The following is a 15,243-nucleotide window of genomic DNA, read 5'->3' on the forward strand; positions in this document are numbered from 1 at the left end:
AGTCTCTGGCACATATCAGGTATTCATAAATGTGGATTTTTTTTTTTGCTTTCCCTATTTTGCTACTACATTAAATTTCCACATTAAGTCTAAACTTGTTGGCATGACTCATACTGCCCTCCATAATTTTAAGGTCCCAAATACCAATTCAACCACAACTTTATTCAGTCATTTACTCATTAAGACAATATTTAGTGAGCATTTACATACCAAGTGCTCCAACCTTACTTCTGTATACAAAGAATAAGTATCAGAGAGACCTCAAAGCTCCCATCAGCCTTACTGAATATCAACCTCTGTTAGTCTTCTTGGGTCATTTTTAACAAAGGCAGGTAAGAGTCTCAGGAGTCTTCCTCCTCTCACCCCTTGGTTGGAGTTTTGGTTCTCTGTTGATGAAAACCACCTTTACAGGAAGTCTAGCTTCAACCAAAAAGGACTGTCACTCTTTCTGAGAGGGAAGTCAGGCACCCTAAACAGAAGCGGAAATCACCGTGTCTTCCCCCTAGGTTTTTCTCAAAGCCTTTCAGAGATGCACCTTGTAAAATAGAGAAGGTGCTTCCTCATATCTCATCTCAGCTCGGCCCTGCAGGTGCCTGTGTCCTTCCACAGGTACCTCCCCAGACTTTCCACAGTCAGCCTTTGTCACCCCATGTCTGTGAAATTGCTGTATCAGTCAAATTCCTTTAAGACCTGTATCAGCCCTTCTTTGAAAGAGGGGACTGTTCATAGTATATATCAACCTAAGCAAAGAAAAAATATGAGGAATGATACTATTAAGAAGAAAAATATTAGAAATGAGACCGAAAAGTATAGCAAAAATTCTAAAAAGCAAGGAGCTGGCGTCTAATTTCAGAAGAAAGAGAGGCATGAGTCATTTACTATCATAGCCCTATAAAAAGTCTGATAGTGAGTAAAGGAGAAGCAGCACAGAGGAGGGAACAGAGCGTGGATGAAACCAACTCCCCTCCTTTTGGGTGAGTCTCTAAGATCTCCTTTGATCTCAGCAGCCCTGTAGGCCTTGGTGTTTGCCTCCTACTTTCTCAGCTTTGAAGCCAGCCTACTTATTAATAGCCACCGTGCTGATTAAGAACTGCAATACTGAGATGACAGAATCTGCCTTTGTATTTAGGGAAAGCATTTGTGATTAGTTTACTGTAGACATTCTGAAGATCTTGTGATTTAAAGTCAAAGACTGACTTAACACCAACAGTTGCGTGCCCTGAGTTTTGCTTCATTCATCAGCAAGTATTGTATTGAGCTGCTACCATATGCCAGGCACCCTGCTAAATGCTCGCGCTTCCGCAGCCAGCAAAACTGACACAGTCCCTACCTTGTGGAGCTCAGTCTAGTGCAGGGGTCAGGCAACTTTTGCAAAGGTCCAAACAGCAAATGTTTTAGAGCTTGCGAGCCATAAGGTCTGTGTCATGACTACTCAGTTCTTCCATCGTCATGAGATAGCAGCCGTAGCCAATAAGTAAACAAATGACCATGGTGGTGTTCCAATAAAACTTTATTTACAAAAACAGGGAGTAGGCCGGGTGCTGTGGCTCACGCCTGTAATCCTAGCTCTTGGGAGGCCGAGGCGGGCGGATTGCTCAAGGTCAGGAGTTCAAAACCAGCCTGAGCGAGACCCCGTCTCTACTATAAATAGAAAGAAATTAATTGGCCAACTGATATATATATAAAAAATTAGCCGGGCATGGTGGCGCATGCCTGTAGTCCCAGCTACCCGGGAGGCTGAGGCAGAAGGATCACTCGAGCCCAGGAGTTTGAGGTTGCTGTGAGCTAGGCTGACGCCACGGCACTCACTCTAGCCCGGGCAACAAAGTGAGACTCTGTCTCAAAAAAAAAAAAAAAAAAAAAACAGGGAGTAGGGCAAATTTGGTCTGCATGCTGAAGTTTGTTGACTCATAACATGCAACACACATGAATGCACGTTAATATTTTGCATATTCTATATTGTTGTTCAATTCAGACTGTTTTGGTTGCAAGTGCCAGAAAATCCACCCAAACTGAAAAATCTAAGGACAGGGCTAACTCTGGGCACACCTTGTTAAAGCGCTCAGTTTCTTTCTCTCCAATTCTCAAACCTTCTTCCTCTGGATTGGCTCCACTCTCAGTCCAGTTCTCATTCCATGGTAGCAAGATGATGTTCTCTACAGAGAAGTCCAGTGGATGAGAGAGAGTCTGTGTCCTGTGACTCTCGTTACCTGACTTGGAACATGTACCCAGGCCCTAAATGATCATAGCTCTGGGGAATGTGGTGTAATGATTGCCTTATATATAATCCACCGCGACCCTTGGGTAGGACAGAGATTGGGAGAGGGGTAGATCCCAGTTACCAGAAGATTGGTGAATGAATGCAGGAGTTAATGCTGAGGAGTGCTAAATGAATGCTGGTGGATGAAATAGCCACTACATATATCTCATGAAATCCTAAATGAGGCCTTAGTACCTCCTAAGGCCACATTTATTTATAGGAGCTCTACAATATGGTTTCAGCTCTTCTGTCTCTATCAGGAAGTAAAGTGTGCAGCTTATATGCAATATATTGTCCAAAGATTTTAATATTCACATGTATATAGTTAATATTCAATATATTAATTTCACATTACAACCTCATTCTTATTAGGTATTTAAGTCTTTGATTCATGAACAGATTTGGGAAGTTTATTGGTAGTTTTCTCATCTTTGATTATCTTGCCCATTTTTCCCACCTTTTTGATATGTATTAACCCTTACAAGTAGACTCACCAGACCTTTGTTTTCTTTTTGGTATGGAATTTTTTTAACCACTTGAAGCTGGATTTAGAGCCTCTAAACCTAATTAAAGTGGTAGGTTTGAATCATTCTCTCATTCTGAAAGCACATTTTTCTCCACAGGACCAGAAAACTGTTCCTTTTTCCTGAAAATATAACCCTTTCCAGAAACTAGTTCATGCTACCCTTCAAACAATAGAGGTCGGCAGCTGCTTCATTAATCAGCCACCCCCTTTCCTTGGAGTCACAGGCCCACCAAGTAGCAGGCTTCCCTCCCTGGCGGTGGAAACTGGTCCCTCTGAACCAGGAATGGTGGACTCCTACTGAGCTGCCTGCTTAGTTTGAGAAGACACCAGTTGGAATAAAGAACCATGTAATGAAACCATATTGAAGAAATGAATATTTTAAGGTTGTTAAGAAAATTATGCTTACTTTTACATTTTTACTTTATATTTTAGAATCAAAGTACACAAGCTATGCTGCAGAACACCTTTCTTAAAATGGATCTTTCTTGGCAGTTGCTGTGGCAACACATAATACCTTAACCCCAATAAAAAATGGAATTTCTTAGAAGGCAGTACATTTTTTCTCAGCTACACTATAGTATTTTTCGGAGGCATCATCTTTCACTACTATTTCTTTCATTTTTATTCTTCAAACCAAAAAATCAAGCATGTAAGTTCTATATACTCATTTCCCTAAAAATCCTGTGCAAAAATGTTTTGCTACACAAAGGCCCATCCCTCAGAAACATCTTCCACGTTCCTGTTCATGTTGCATCTGACCCCTCCCAGCAAACCTCCTTTGTGTGCCCTGCTCCTGTCCACCTGTGACCTGCCCTCACTGCCCTTCCCAAGTCACGTCTCTTCTCCCCTCCCCTTACCCACTACAATATTCCCACCAGTCAAACTCAGTTGGCTTTACGACATTCAACTAAGACAGATATTAGAAGAACGGGTTCCAAATAAACTAATCTGCAACGAGTAGAACTATGTGTCAATTTCTCTTACCCCTCCCCTTTATTTCTAATTGATATAAATCCAGGCTAGGTGGAGAGATAGTTTTGAGCTGAGATCCTTTGCTTAAATTATTAATAAGTCATTTACATTGGAGCAATGGTTCCTCATCTGTGAGCCAGAGTTATTGGCAAGAATCTAAGAAAATCCACATGCACACTATTATAAACTGAATATTTTTGCCCCACCCCCAATTCATATGTTGAAACCCTCATCTCCAATGTGATGGGATTTGGAGGGTGGGGTCTTTGGGAGGTAACTAGGTCTAGATGAGGTCATGAGGGTAGAGCCCCCATAATGGGATTAGTGCCCTTAGAAAAAGGGGACGAGACCAGAGCTCTCTCTCTGCTTGTACACACCAAGGAAAGACAATGTGAGGATATAACCAGGAAGAGAGCCCTTGTCAAGAACCTGACCATACTGGCACCCTGACCTTGGACTTCCAGCCTCTAGAACTGTGAGAAAAAATATTTGTTGTGTAAGCCACTCAGTCTGTGGTATTTGTTATAGCAGCCCAAACTAAGACACTCACCAACCACTGTTGGTAGCCTGGATAAACAGATACTACTGTTTTTCTAATGTATATAGATTGTTTTTAATGATAAAATACAAATTCATTTAAAACTGATTCTGAATTCATAGAAGCTTTTTATCATGTACTTACTCAATCACAGATACTGAAAAGTACAAAAAGAGGTTTCAGTGGAGTCCTCAAATTAATCATGAATATATGCAAATAATTTGCAATAAGGATTTATAATATTGCAAGGAATTAGAAATAGCAAAAAACATCTAATGATAGAGGATTGGCTAAATGAAATATATGTAATTCATAATATATATATATAATAATGCAATGAAATGTATATTGAACATCTCCATTAAGTGATGTAATGATAACTAACAATTATTGAACACTTATTATGTGCAACTCTTATAAAAATGTTACATTTATTAAATCACCTAATTTTCACAGTGGCCTTGGAAAGTTCTTTTGCTGATAAGGAAACTAAAGCATAAGGAAACTGAAGTATAAGGAAATTCAAGCAGAAGTGAACCTTCCCAGGGCACACAGATTAGGGCACAACCCAGATTCAGCTCCAGACATTCCAGCTCCAGCGTCTGGGCTCTTAAACCCCACAGTTTACTGTATTCAATTAAAAGGTTACAAAACAGTCTGTCCTTTTGTACAAGATGGCTCTATTTAGGTCATATTATAAGGCACCCCTTCTGCTCCAAATACTCAACAATGATTGAGAAAATATTAAAAGAGAATTAAAAGGATGTATTTGGTGTGGTGTCAGAAGCAAGATGAACATCTCTAAGGCCTAGAAACAGAACAGAACCCCCGAGTAGTGAGTGAGGCTGGAGCCAGGCAGCAGCAGGCAGAGGCAGCTCGGAAGAAAACCCATTAGGAATGACAGGGACTAAAAATGCCAGGAAAGTGACAGGATCCAGTTCAAAAGCAAGGGCTTGTGTGTCCCTCCCCACCCCATTCTTGCTGATGAAAGCTGTTGCCTGCTACCACTGGAGGCAATGGCTTGTATGGAGCTGGGGGGCAGTTGCCCCAGACACAGCCTCAACATGAAGACCTGGCCAAGCTTCCTCCTGCTGGGTGCCTGAATCTGCAACCTCCCTGACATCACCTCAGAGCAGAAGCCTCTGATATCCAGAGGTTCAGATGGACACAGTGGCCAAACCCCACAAGACAAGAAAGAAGACTCAGAGAAAGGTCCTGTTGTGAGAAAAAGCATAAATAATTTGGTGAATGAATTGAAAGAAAGCAGATGTCTGGTGATCCAGATGCAAGGAGACTCTATGGGGTGTCAAGAGGGTGAGATGTAGATAAGGGCCAGACAGTGCAGGGGCTTGTTGGCCACGTACAGGATTTTAATTCTGATTTTAAATGTTAAGCAAATTCTATTTGAAAAACAAATATTGCAGTCATGCATGTGCAGAACAAGGCATTCTGGACTGGGATGGTACCAAAGTGGAGAGAGATTTAGGAGAGAACATCAATAGAATTCTTAATTAGGTCTCTTGTTCTTCTCCTGGACTGACCCTGGACTGACTATTAGACTTTCTAAAGTAATATTAGGCATGCTTATTTTCCTGAACTGCTTCACTCTTACCTCAAAATATGATAATTTCAAACTCTTGGGCTCAGGTGATCCTCCCACATCAGCCTCCAGAGTAACTGGGACTACAGGCACACCCCCCATACTTGGATAATTTGGGGGGGATTTTTTGTTTTTGTTGTAGAAACAGGATTTTGCTATGTTGCCTAGGTTGCCCTCAAACTCCTGGCCTCAAGCAGTCCTCCTGCCTCAGCCTCCCAAAGGACTGGGATTATAGGCATGAGCCACTGCACCCAGTCCAGAATACATTTGTGTTTAATAGACATCACTCACTGGCATAATACAACATTTTGTGCTCATGAAATTTAACATTCAAATTTAATAATAAAACAGATTTATGTGTACAAATTTTTATCTCCCTTAATCAGAGGCATTGTATGTCCATCAAACTCTTTGCTTAGCTCCATTCAACCACTCTTGTTTCATGGTCTGTTATAAGGCCAGACTGTTTTGTAGTCAGCACCAGGGGGATGTGTGGGAAGGCAGGAAGAAAAAGGGAGACTGGCATACTTAGTAGTTCGTACCTCACGATCGATCAGTCTGTAGGTAAATGTTATCACCCCTTCATTGTTTCCCTCAAACACATCCTGGGTGAGAGGTGGCAGAAAAATAGCAGCAGGAGTCAAGAATGATAGTAGAAAGATAAACTTTTCTTTCCTTCTCTTTTAACCTTCGCCGTGAGACAAATTTAGATGTATCTTTCACTGGATGATCTTTAAAATGTGTGTGTATTTGGGGAATTTGTGGAACTTTTATTTTAGGTCAATATGTACATTGTATTTGTACAGATTTTCTTAAATTAGTCTATAAATCTTCAGTAAGTTAAAATTTTAAACCTGTGGGAAAGTATGAGGAGTGCTCTGGAACCACTTGTTGTTGCCATTGTTGTCACTTAAAAAGAAGATTGATGACTAGATGAATGTCTAGAAGGATAGTATTTGCACATCCCACCCCCCCACCCCCGTTGTGCTGGGCAGAGCACTGGTGTGAGGTGGACAAGACTGCTGCAACCAGCTGTGTCTATGACAGCCTCTTCCTTTGGGGGTAGAAGAAACATTTCAGCATTTGGAAGGATTAAGAAACTATAGCACAAAGTGGATAAGAATATGTGCTTGAGAGTCACACTTGCCTGAGTTCAAATCATGTTTTACCTCTCTCTGCTTACTTCATTGGGTCATCAGAAGGATTGAATCTATATAAAACACTTATAATCATATTTGGCACATAGAAAATAATAAATATTTGCTAGTAGAAACTTTATTAACCTCATAAATAGAATAAAAACAGATTGGTTAAAGTTTCTCAGGACTTTAGTAAAGTAGCCAGATTCTGCTTTTATGTATGATTTTCAAATTTAAGATTTTAGTTTAAGGATTCAGGGCAGTAACATTTTCCTGATTGAGTCCCACTTACAGGTGAGGTAATTTCATATTTTCCAGGGGTTCATTTTAAGTTCACTGAAATCATAAAAACGACGAATAAGGGAGTAGACAGGAAGTAGAAATGCATGGATCTTCAATAAAAGTCAGAAAATTTACTGAATTTAAAAAGCAATGGAAGTAATAGTGATAATTAAAGAGCAACCTTGGTGACACACAATTTTAAACTCACTATGGCCTAGCTTTCTGGTAGAGGGAAACCATCAGATTCGAAGAATGGAAGATGGCAAGAGAGTTAAGAGAAACCAAAAGGCTTAAGTGCTTGGCCATGACCTGCAAAGTACTTGAAAACTGAGGGAGATAGGCCCCCAGAACAATTGAGGTCATAGATTTGGTCAAAGGGTATTGAAGACAACAAAACCAAATCTGTGACCTGACCTCAGCTTACCCTACCTTAGCACTCAGCAAATCACTGGTTCCATTCAAAAATGAGGTGCATTTTTTTAAGAAAAAGGAACTAGCATACAATCTTTGCTGGATTAGAAGAAAGAGAGAGAAAGAATATAAGCAAAAAGCAAATAAAGAACATATATCAAATGGAAAATTATCTAAGAAACAGAAGGAAGGTTCTGACAAATTACATTCTTTGTAACAGTTCTTCAGTGTCAAAGCATTTACAAAATGCATTGAGATATAGATATATATAGATACATCTATATAGAGATCTTTCTATATATCTATATCTGTGTGTGTGTGTATATATATATATATATATCAAAGAAAATGGTGAGGGGAGATACAGAAAAAGAAAAAAGAAGAGATGTGTTTAAATATGATATAAGTCAACAGACAGAGATGAAAAGTGATCTCTTAAAGCTTAGGAAAAATCAAAAGATTACAGAAAATGAAGCCATATTAGAAAAATAAAAATGAAAAATTATAACTGAAAACATTCAAGGAAATATGGGTAATCAGGCTAGAGGAAATCATACAAAATGAAATGGAAATCTAAAATAGATATAAAATGATGAGAAAGTAAAAGTAATAAAGAAAATTATAAGTATGGGAGATTGTCAAAGAAGAGTCAACACATGCAAAATTTGTGTTCTTGAAGAAGAGAACACATAGAAAAACATATATGTAAAAAATAATAGAATACAAATAATTCTTCTAATAGTGGAAACTTTGGTTTAAGTGATGAAATCTAAAGATAGAAAGGGCACACACAATGTCTCAGGAAAATTGATACGGAATAATTAATACCAAATCATTTCCCAGTGAAGTTACTGAATCAAGGAAAAAGAACATCATCTAGGCATCCAAGCAGAAAAAGAAAGTTATCTTCAACATGGAAAAAAAATCAGGTTGGCCTCAGGATTCACTATAGCACTATTTAATGCCAGAAAACACTGGAGAAATATCTCCAAAGTTCTGAGAGAAAGAAAGTGGGATTGAAGCATTTTTATACCTAGCCAAGGAATCTTTCAAATATATGGGCAGTGGGCAGTCATTCTAAACAGATAAGGATGTAAGAAATAGAGCATGTGTGAGTCAGTTTTAAAAGATTAGGAGCACAAAATGTCAGAGCCAGTGTTGAGTGGGGAAAAAAATGGTCAAATAGTTAATATATAACCTTTGAAGCCTCAATAAATGTTGCTCTTAAGGTCTGATTTATAAAGCACATCTTTTGCTTTGTGTTTTCTTTTCATTTGAGTTAGCTAATAAATGTAGCTATTGGAAGTAAGTGCAAGAAGAGAAGGTGAGAAAAATCAACAGATATGAGAACCAACATGTATTTTATCAGTAAAAACTTTGCATCACTGGAAGGAGAGAGATCATTTTTCCACCATTGTGTTTTTCCTTTAGGTATAAATAACAAGATTATAGCATATATATATAAAAAAAACCACTTTGCTAAAAAATTGAAAATGTATTCTAGAACATTTGCCATGGGATTTTAGTAACTTATAAACCAATAAAAGTTGATAACTTTTATTCATTTTCAGTCTACCTTCCAATATAGCCTTACTCTTTTATTCTTGGTACTAGGTCCAAAATGCCATGTTACTGGGTAACATAATGACAAGGTATGCAAACAATTAAGTTAAATTTTTCTTGCTGAAATGTGTGGTAATTAAATGAATTGTTAGAACACATTTCTTCCTTAATTCAGCTTAGTATAAGAAAAATTTGGACTTAGAGGCTGATAATTTTAAATTATCTTCAGCAAATCCATAGGCTTGTCCAGTTGTACTCAAAATGTACACATTTTCATAGTATTATGTACTACCTTACTTCCAGGTGTGTCTGATGAATCATTTATATGATACACTGTAACTCAGCTTTAATATTCAGTTAAGTCACACATAGCACGTGCAACAGATTTTAAAAGTAATTAATTCTATCACATCTCAGATGAGGAGGAAGAGAAATGCAGAAACATAGCTGGAGAAAGACACCAGCACATACACATACATTCATGTCACACCCATGCATATCTTCATCCTGCTCAGGCATATTTCCCCAAAAGCTTTTCTTCTACCCTCTCGTTCACTTCTTTAGCTTTTAGAGAGATGAATGGGATGAGCCACCAACCTTTCCTTTACCAGCCCAGTGAGCATCAGCTAATTGAACACAGACCTGATAGTATTCAGGAGGCAGAAGGAAACCTAAAAGCAGGGAAACTTCCTACACCCAGGGTGCTCTACTTGTCTATCTGTGTTGAGGAGGCTTAGAGACACAGCTGCTCCTTCATTCATGTCTTCATAATCATATGAATAACATGTAGCACCCCAAGTACGTGCCAGTTTGGAGGAGTGTTTTAATCAAAGCAAAGACATATGGCCGGGCGTGGTGGCTCACGCCTGTACTCCTAGCACTCTGGGAGGCCGAGGCGGGAGGATTGCTCAAGGTCAGGAGTTCAAAACCAGCCTGAGCAAGAGCGAGACCCCATCTCTACTAAAAATAGAAAGAAATTAATTGGCCAACTAATATATATATATGAATATATATATATATATATATATATATATATATATTAGCCGGGCATGGTGGTACATGCCTATAGTCCCAGCTACTTGGGAGGCTGAGGCAGAAGGATCACCTAAGCCCAGGAGTTTTAGGTTTCTGTGAGCTAGGCTTACACCACGGCACTCTAGCCTGGGCAACAAAGTGAAACTCTGTCTCAAAGAAAAAAAAAAAAGACATACTATGAGTTGTCCTCAGATCATAGCTTAGTATGGTCAAAGTCTACATCTTGATCAAGGAGAGGCTGCAGGGCTGGGATACCTCATGAGTGGAGAGGAGAGAACAAGTATTGTATTTAACAGGTGCTGAAAATTGTGTTAACAGGGATTTGAAAGAAAGTGTTGTTACAGGGACTGTCAGAGTCACAAGGTCTGGTTGGGTAGCTTTTTCAGTTTTTAACTCTTTCCTCTTATTGCATCTTTATTGTCTGATTTCTGATCACATGTAACATACTTATCTTTGGATGAATAAATATAATCCTGGGATTGTTTAAAATTCAAAACAATCATTTCTGTGGTAAAAACAGATAACTTTAATTTTTTTTCCATTTTAGATAACTTACATAAGACAAGAATATGAAACAAAATTCAAAGGGTTGATGCCAGTATCTCTAAGACAAGAACTTGAAGACACAATTTCCTCCTTAAAATCCCAGGTAATTACTACAATTAAGGCATCTTCCAAGGATTTAGGTGATGTGCATATCCTGAAAATAAACTTGCAAATAAATTTGATTCTGAATTGATTCCAGAAATCAATGTGATATCCTAGCATAACCTTACTAGCCAAGATGAATTGTTTTTGTTTTTGTTTTGTTTTAAATTTTGTTTCTTACTAGTTTAAGGACTCATTGTCTCAGTAAGAGTTTCTTAAAAGCATCCTTGACATTGAAAAGTTCAGTTGGTAACTTTTTTTCATTTTTAGTCTACATTCCAATATAGCCTCACTCTTTTATTCTTGGTACTAGGTCCAAAATGCCATCACTTAGCACGTTGCTGATCCCTCACTGTGTTAAAGTGCAGAGAAATGGAAAGCACAGTTCCCTTAGAAGCATTTTTATTATGGTGTATTTTTTATGGTTGTTAGAGATAACATGATGTATTTTAAGTTCAAGGCAAAACAAGGACAAGGTATGCCAACAATTAGGTTAAATATTTCTTGTTGAAATGTGTGGTCCTTGAAATAGTTCATAAAATATAATGTGAGAGATTAAAATTGATTTAAATTTAGGTATTTATTTAAAACTTCTAATGTAAGTTTTCTCTATAAACTTCTATATTGTTTGAATGTTTTATGTATCATTGATCTAATGAATTTTTTTTAACTCTGACATGAGAAAAAGTTCAAATATTGCTATTTCCAATACATTTTGAAATTTAAGACATGCTTTTTCCTGGAAAAGTTCCATGAGAGAAAGGATTTCTTTACTTTCTGTGCCAAGAACTGTGCCTGGCACATAGTAGATGCTAAATAAGTTTATTTATGAATAAAATAAATGATATAGTTTGATTATATCCACCTTTCCTATTTATAATATGTAAGATGATATGTGGAACAAATTTTAGCTTTTCCTTTTATATTGCCCTCTTACCTGAAAATGAAATGTTCCTTATACCAATCCTTATCCCACTGTTTGCTATTCCTTCTGTAGGCTAATAACTTTTGCTATGCTGGTTCCTGCATATAAAAATAAGTACTGGAGGAGAATGTTAACAGAAAGTTTGGGCTAGAGAATTCTCTGAATTTAAAGGCATCTTTATTTACGTGAAAAGCTCTACTCCAGGTGTGCTTTACCCATTAAGTTTGTAGGAGAGCTTCCATGGTGTCAGCTATGTAGGACCTGACACCTTCAGAGGAGTTTTTTTAGAGGGAGGAAAAAAGAGAAATCTGATACCCACCTGCAGGGCTTCTGTTATCATTCATATCATTTCACTGTAATAAAAGCCACTTTATCCTCCTAAAACTGGATGCTGACCCAGAAAGAGAGTGCTGCCAGCTGCGATAGGGCCTCAGAATTGGCAGCTGCATGGAGGAGTCACAGGCCATACAGTGAGCAAATGTAGTTTAAAAGCACAGGTGCCTGTGTTTTTGAAAATTGTTAGAATTCCAATTGCAAAGCACGGTGGGGGGAGGGAAGTTGAATCAATGTAATCCTTGCATCTGTCAAAATTATCAATTGTCCTATGGGTCACTTGAGCGATTGGATAAAGTTAAGACCAGGGTGATACAGAAATAAGCAAAACCAAGGGGACCACTTTGATATGCACCCATTTAAAATGACTGTGCTTTCCTCTTCTTTTAAGCATATTTTCTATTCTGTTAGCTGTACTGTCTTGCATAACTATAACTATGTTTCAGAATCAGCCGTTGCCATGGTTTCAGTTCAGACCAAAGAGGCAAGAGTAAACAATTCTGAAATGATCAAATACCACTGACTCTCGATTACATTAAGCCATAGTATAAGTTATCCTCAAACCATTTTTATTTGCTTTTGAATTCATGCTGGATATGTAGGTATCTTTAATAGTATAGAAATTTATGCTTCAAAATAATCAAATGTGTTGTAATGGTCTGATTTAAGAGAACATATTGAACAACCCAGTTTCCTCCAGCCCTTCAAGAGTAAAAGTCTGGGAGTAGTGCCTTCAATGAGCTCTGCGCTAGGCCATTTCTATTAGTTGTTTCACATCATCCTCATCACTTTGGGCAGTAGCTGTCATTTCACAGATAACCCCATTCAGTAACCCCATTTCACAGATAAAGCATCAAGAGCTTAAGTAACTTTCCTAGAGCCATAGATGCCAAGCCAGGAATTCAGCCCAAGTTGGTCTAACTCCAGACAAAGGTCAGGCTCTCTCCACTACAAAATACTGTCATTTCAACCTCAGGGAATCCCCAGGATGGGTTGAGGTTTCCACAAAGCAGTAATTTCCTTTTCACTCACTCATTCATTCATTAAACAGCAAGTGAATACCATCTTCATGCCTAGCCCTATGAAAGAAACTGGGGGTGGAGAGAGAAAAAAGTCATCCCTGCCCCAGGAGGGCTCTCAGGTTTGCAGGAGAGATATGAAAACATATAACTACATGGCAGTGTGAGAAGTGCCAGTAGTAGAGACCAGGAACACAGAGGGAGGGGATCACTGGCTTTGCTTGAGGTGAGGAGCAGTTTGGGAGGAGACAAGAGGAGACATTTGAACCAAAGAGTGGGGGGCAAATAGGAGATAGGTATCCAAGCATTCCAAAGACAGAAAATGGCTCGTGCCAAAGGGCAACAGTACATGAAAATGTGAAAGATGTGCTGTAGAAGGTAGCGATGGCAGGAAGGGCATGAGGAGAGATGAAGCCACAAAGACAGGATGGGGCCAGATCAAAAGGGCTTCTGAAAAGAAGAATTTGAACATTGTTCTATAGTCTCTGAGGGATTTTCAGAAAGTATGGGATGTGACCAAATGTAAAAACACATCACTGACATTCAACAAATCCTCTGAGTGTTGGCTAGAAAATTGTCTGAATTTAAATAAAATCTTACCGTACTATTTGCATGATACTGACATTTAAGCCACATTCACCTCTTCTCATACAAGGTGTCTTTTCTAGGTTAACTTTCTGCAAAAGAGAGCAACCATCCTTCAAGAAGAACTGACTACATACCAAAGCAGAAGGTATGGTCTGGGAGCAGAGTGCCTTCTGATTAGTTTGTGTTGTCTGTGCCTGTGAGTCTTCTGATTTGACATTTAAGTCTTTATTAAAATGCCTAGACATAGTATCAGTTTTGAAGAAAAGACTTATTTTTAGTAAATAGCATGTCTTTGAGAAGTCACCCACCTGTTTTAATCACAGTGCTTAGTCAGGACTGTCAGAGCAAGATGAGAGAATCTGCAGGGACATGGCAAGTCCAGGCCTCACCTGCGTAGTCACTGTAAGACATTGTCTTGAAGCCCAGTTGCAGGGTGGAGGAGACACTATCATCCTTTAAGATAGTGAGATGATGCAATTCTTGCTATGATAGCTCACATCTTCAAAGTCCTTATCCCCTCGGGGTTTGGCACTCTTCCCCAGACCAGAATAGATCAGTGGCTCAGTGATGTCACAACACTTGAGTGCCCCCCACACACACTTCTTAGGGATGCACAAGACTTTTTCAGTCAAAGGTTCTCAGGGATGTCACTGACATAAATTGTGTTTATCTGCTCTGATTCCATCAAACACCCTTCCCGTTAGTGTGGTGAAAGACTGAACCACTAGTTTGGCATTGAATTAAAAGGAAAGAGCTTGTGAATAATTCCCTTTTAAAAGATTCTGTTTGCTTGGTGTAAGATTTAATCCCTTAAAGACATAAATGATGACATTTTGATATCAAATATCCTTTTAACCCCTATTCAACCTCTCCAGAATTGCAACCTATTTTATGACTGACAGACCTATTAAACCTAAAAAAAAGTCATAACTGGGGTTTTTGGTTTTCAGGTAACTTCATGAGAGGATGCAGTGGATGCTGTTGTCCAGGCTGCACTGCAGATCTCTTCCAGCAGGTTTGAAGATTTGAATATTGTAAAGTAACTGTGAGATCAGTGGCATTTTAAAATACTTAAATGTAATTAAGATCATAAAAACTTGCATCATTCACACACTAATGGGGTGGTTTTATTTGTGTCTGTCTAAGTTATTTTTTAACATTCCTTTATTTCTGATTTCCATATTTGTGTGCATTTGAGTATGTGCTGAGAATTGCTTATATTGGGGAAAGAAATGATTTATTGTGGTATGTCTTGTTAATGCTTTTGCACATCATTTTACCAATTGCATAGGATCAAGATCACGTTTGTAGTATCATACCAAAATTTTAACCTGTTTACATTGTTTCCATGTTTGTGTTCATATATTATTAAAACATTATTTTATACTTATCAGTTTTATTTCT

At 38.4% G+C, this 15,243-nt stretch overlaps 1 protein-coding gene across 4 annotated transcripts in view; it reads left to right on the forward strand.

Annotated features, from left to right (window-relative positions):
- Window positions 1-14,956, forward strand: part of CEP112 (centrosomal protein 112) — a 430,862-nt gene extending 415,906 nt beyond the window's left edge. For all 4 annotated transcript variants that reach the window (XM_075994691.1, XM_075994693.1, XM_012747355.2 and 1 more), the window contains 3 exons: window positions 10,874-10,975; window positions 13,920-13,984; window positions 14,790-14,956. In XM_075994691.1, coding sequence (XP_075850806.1) covers window positions 10,874-10,975; window positions 13,920-13,984; window positions 14,790-14,793 — 171 coding nt within the window. In that variant the 3' untranslated portion in view covers window positions 14,794-14,956. The remainder of the gene's footprint in view (window positions 1-10,873; window positions 10,976-13,919; window positions 13,985-14,789) is intronic.
- Window positions 14,957-15,243: the final 287 nt, after the last annotated feature.

The sequence above is a fragment of the Microcebus murinus genome, chromosome 18 (genome assembly GCF_040939455.1).
Source record: "Microcebus murinus isolate Inina chromosome 18, M.murinus_Inina_mat1.0, whole genome shotgun sequence".
Taxonomy (NCBI): domain Eukaryota; kingdom Metazoa; phylum Chordata; class Mammalia; order Primates; family Cheirogaleidae; genus Microcebus; species Microcebus murinus.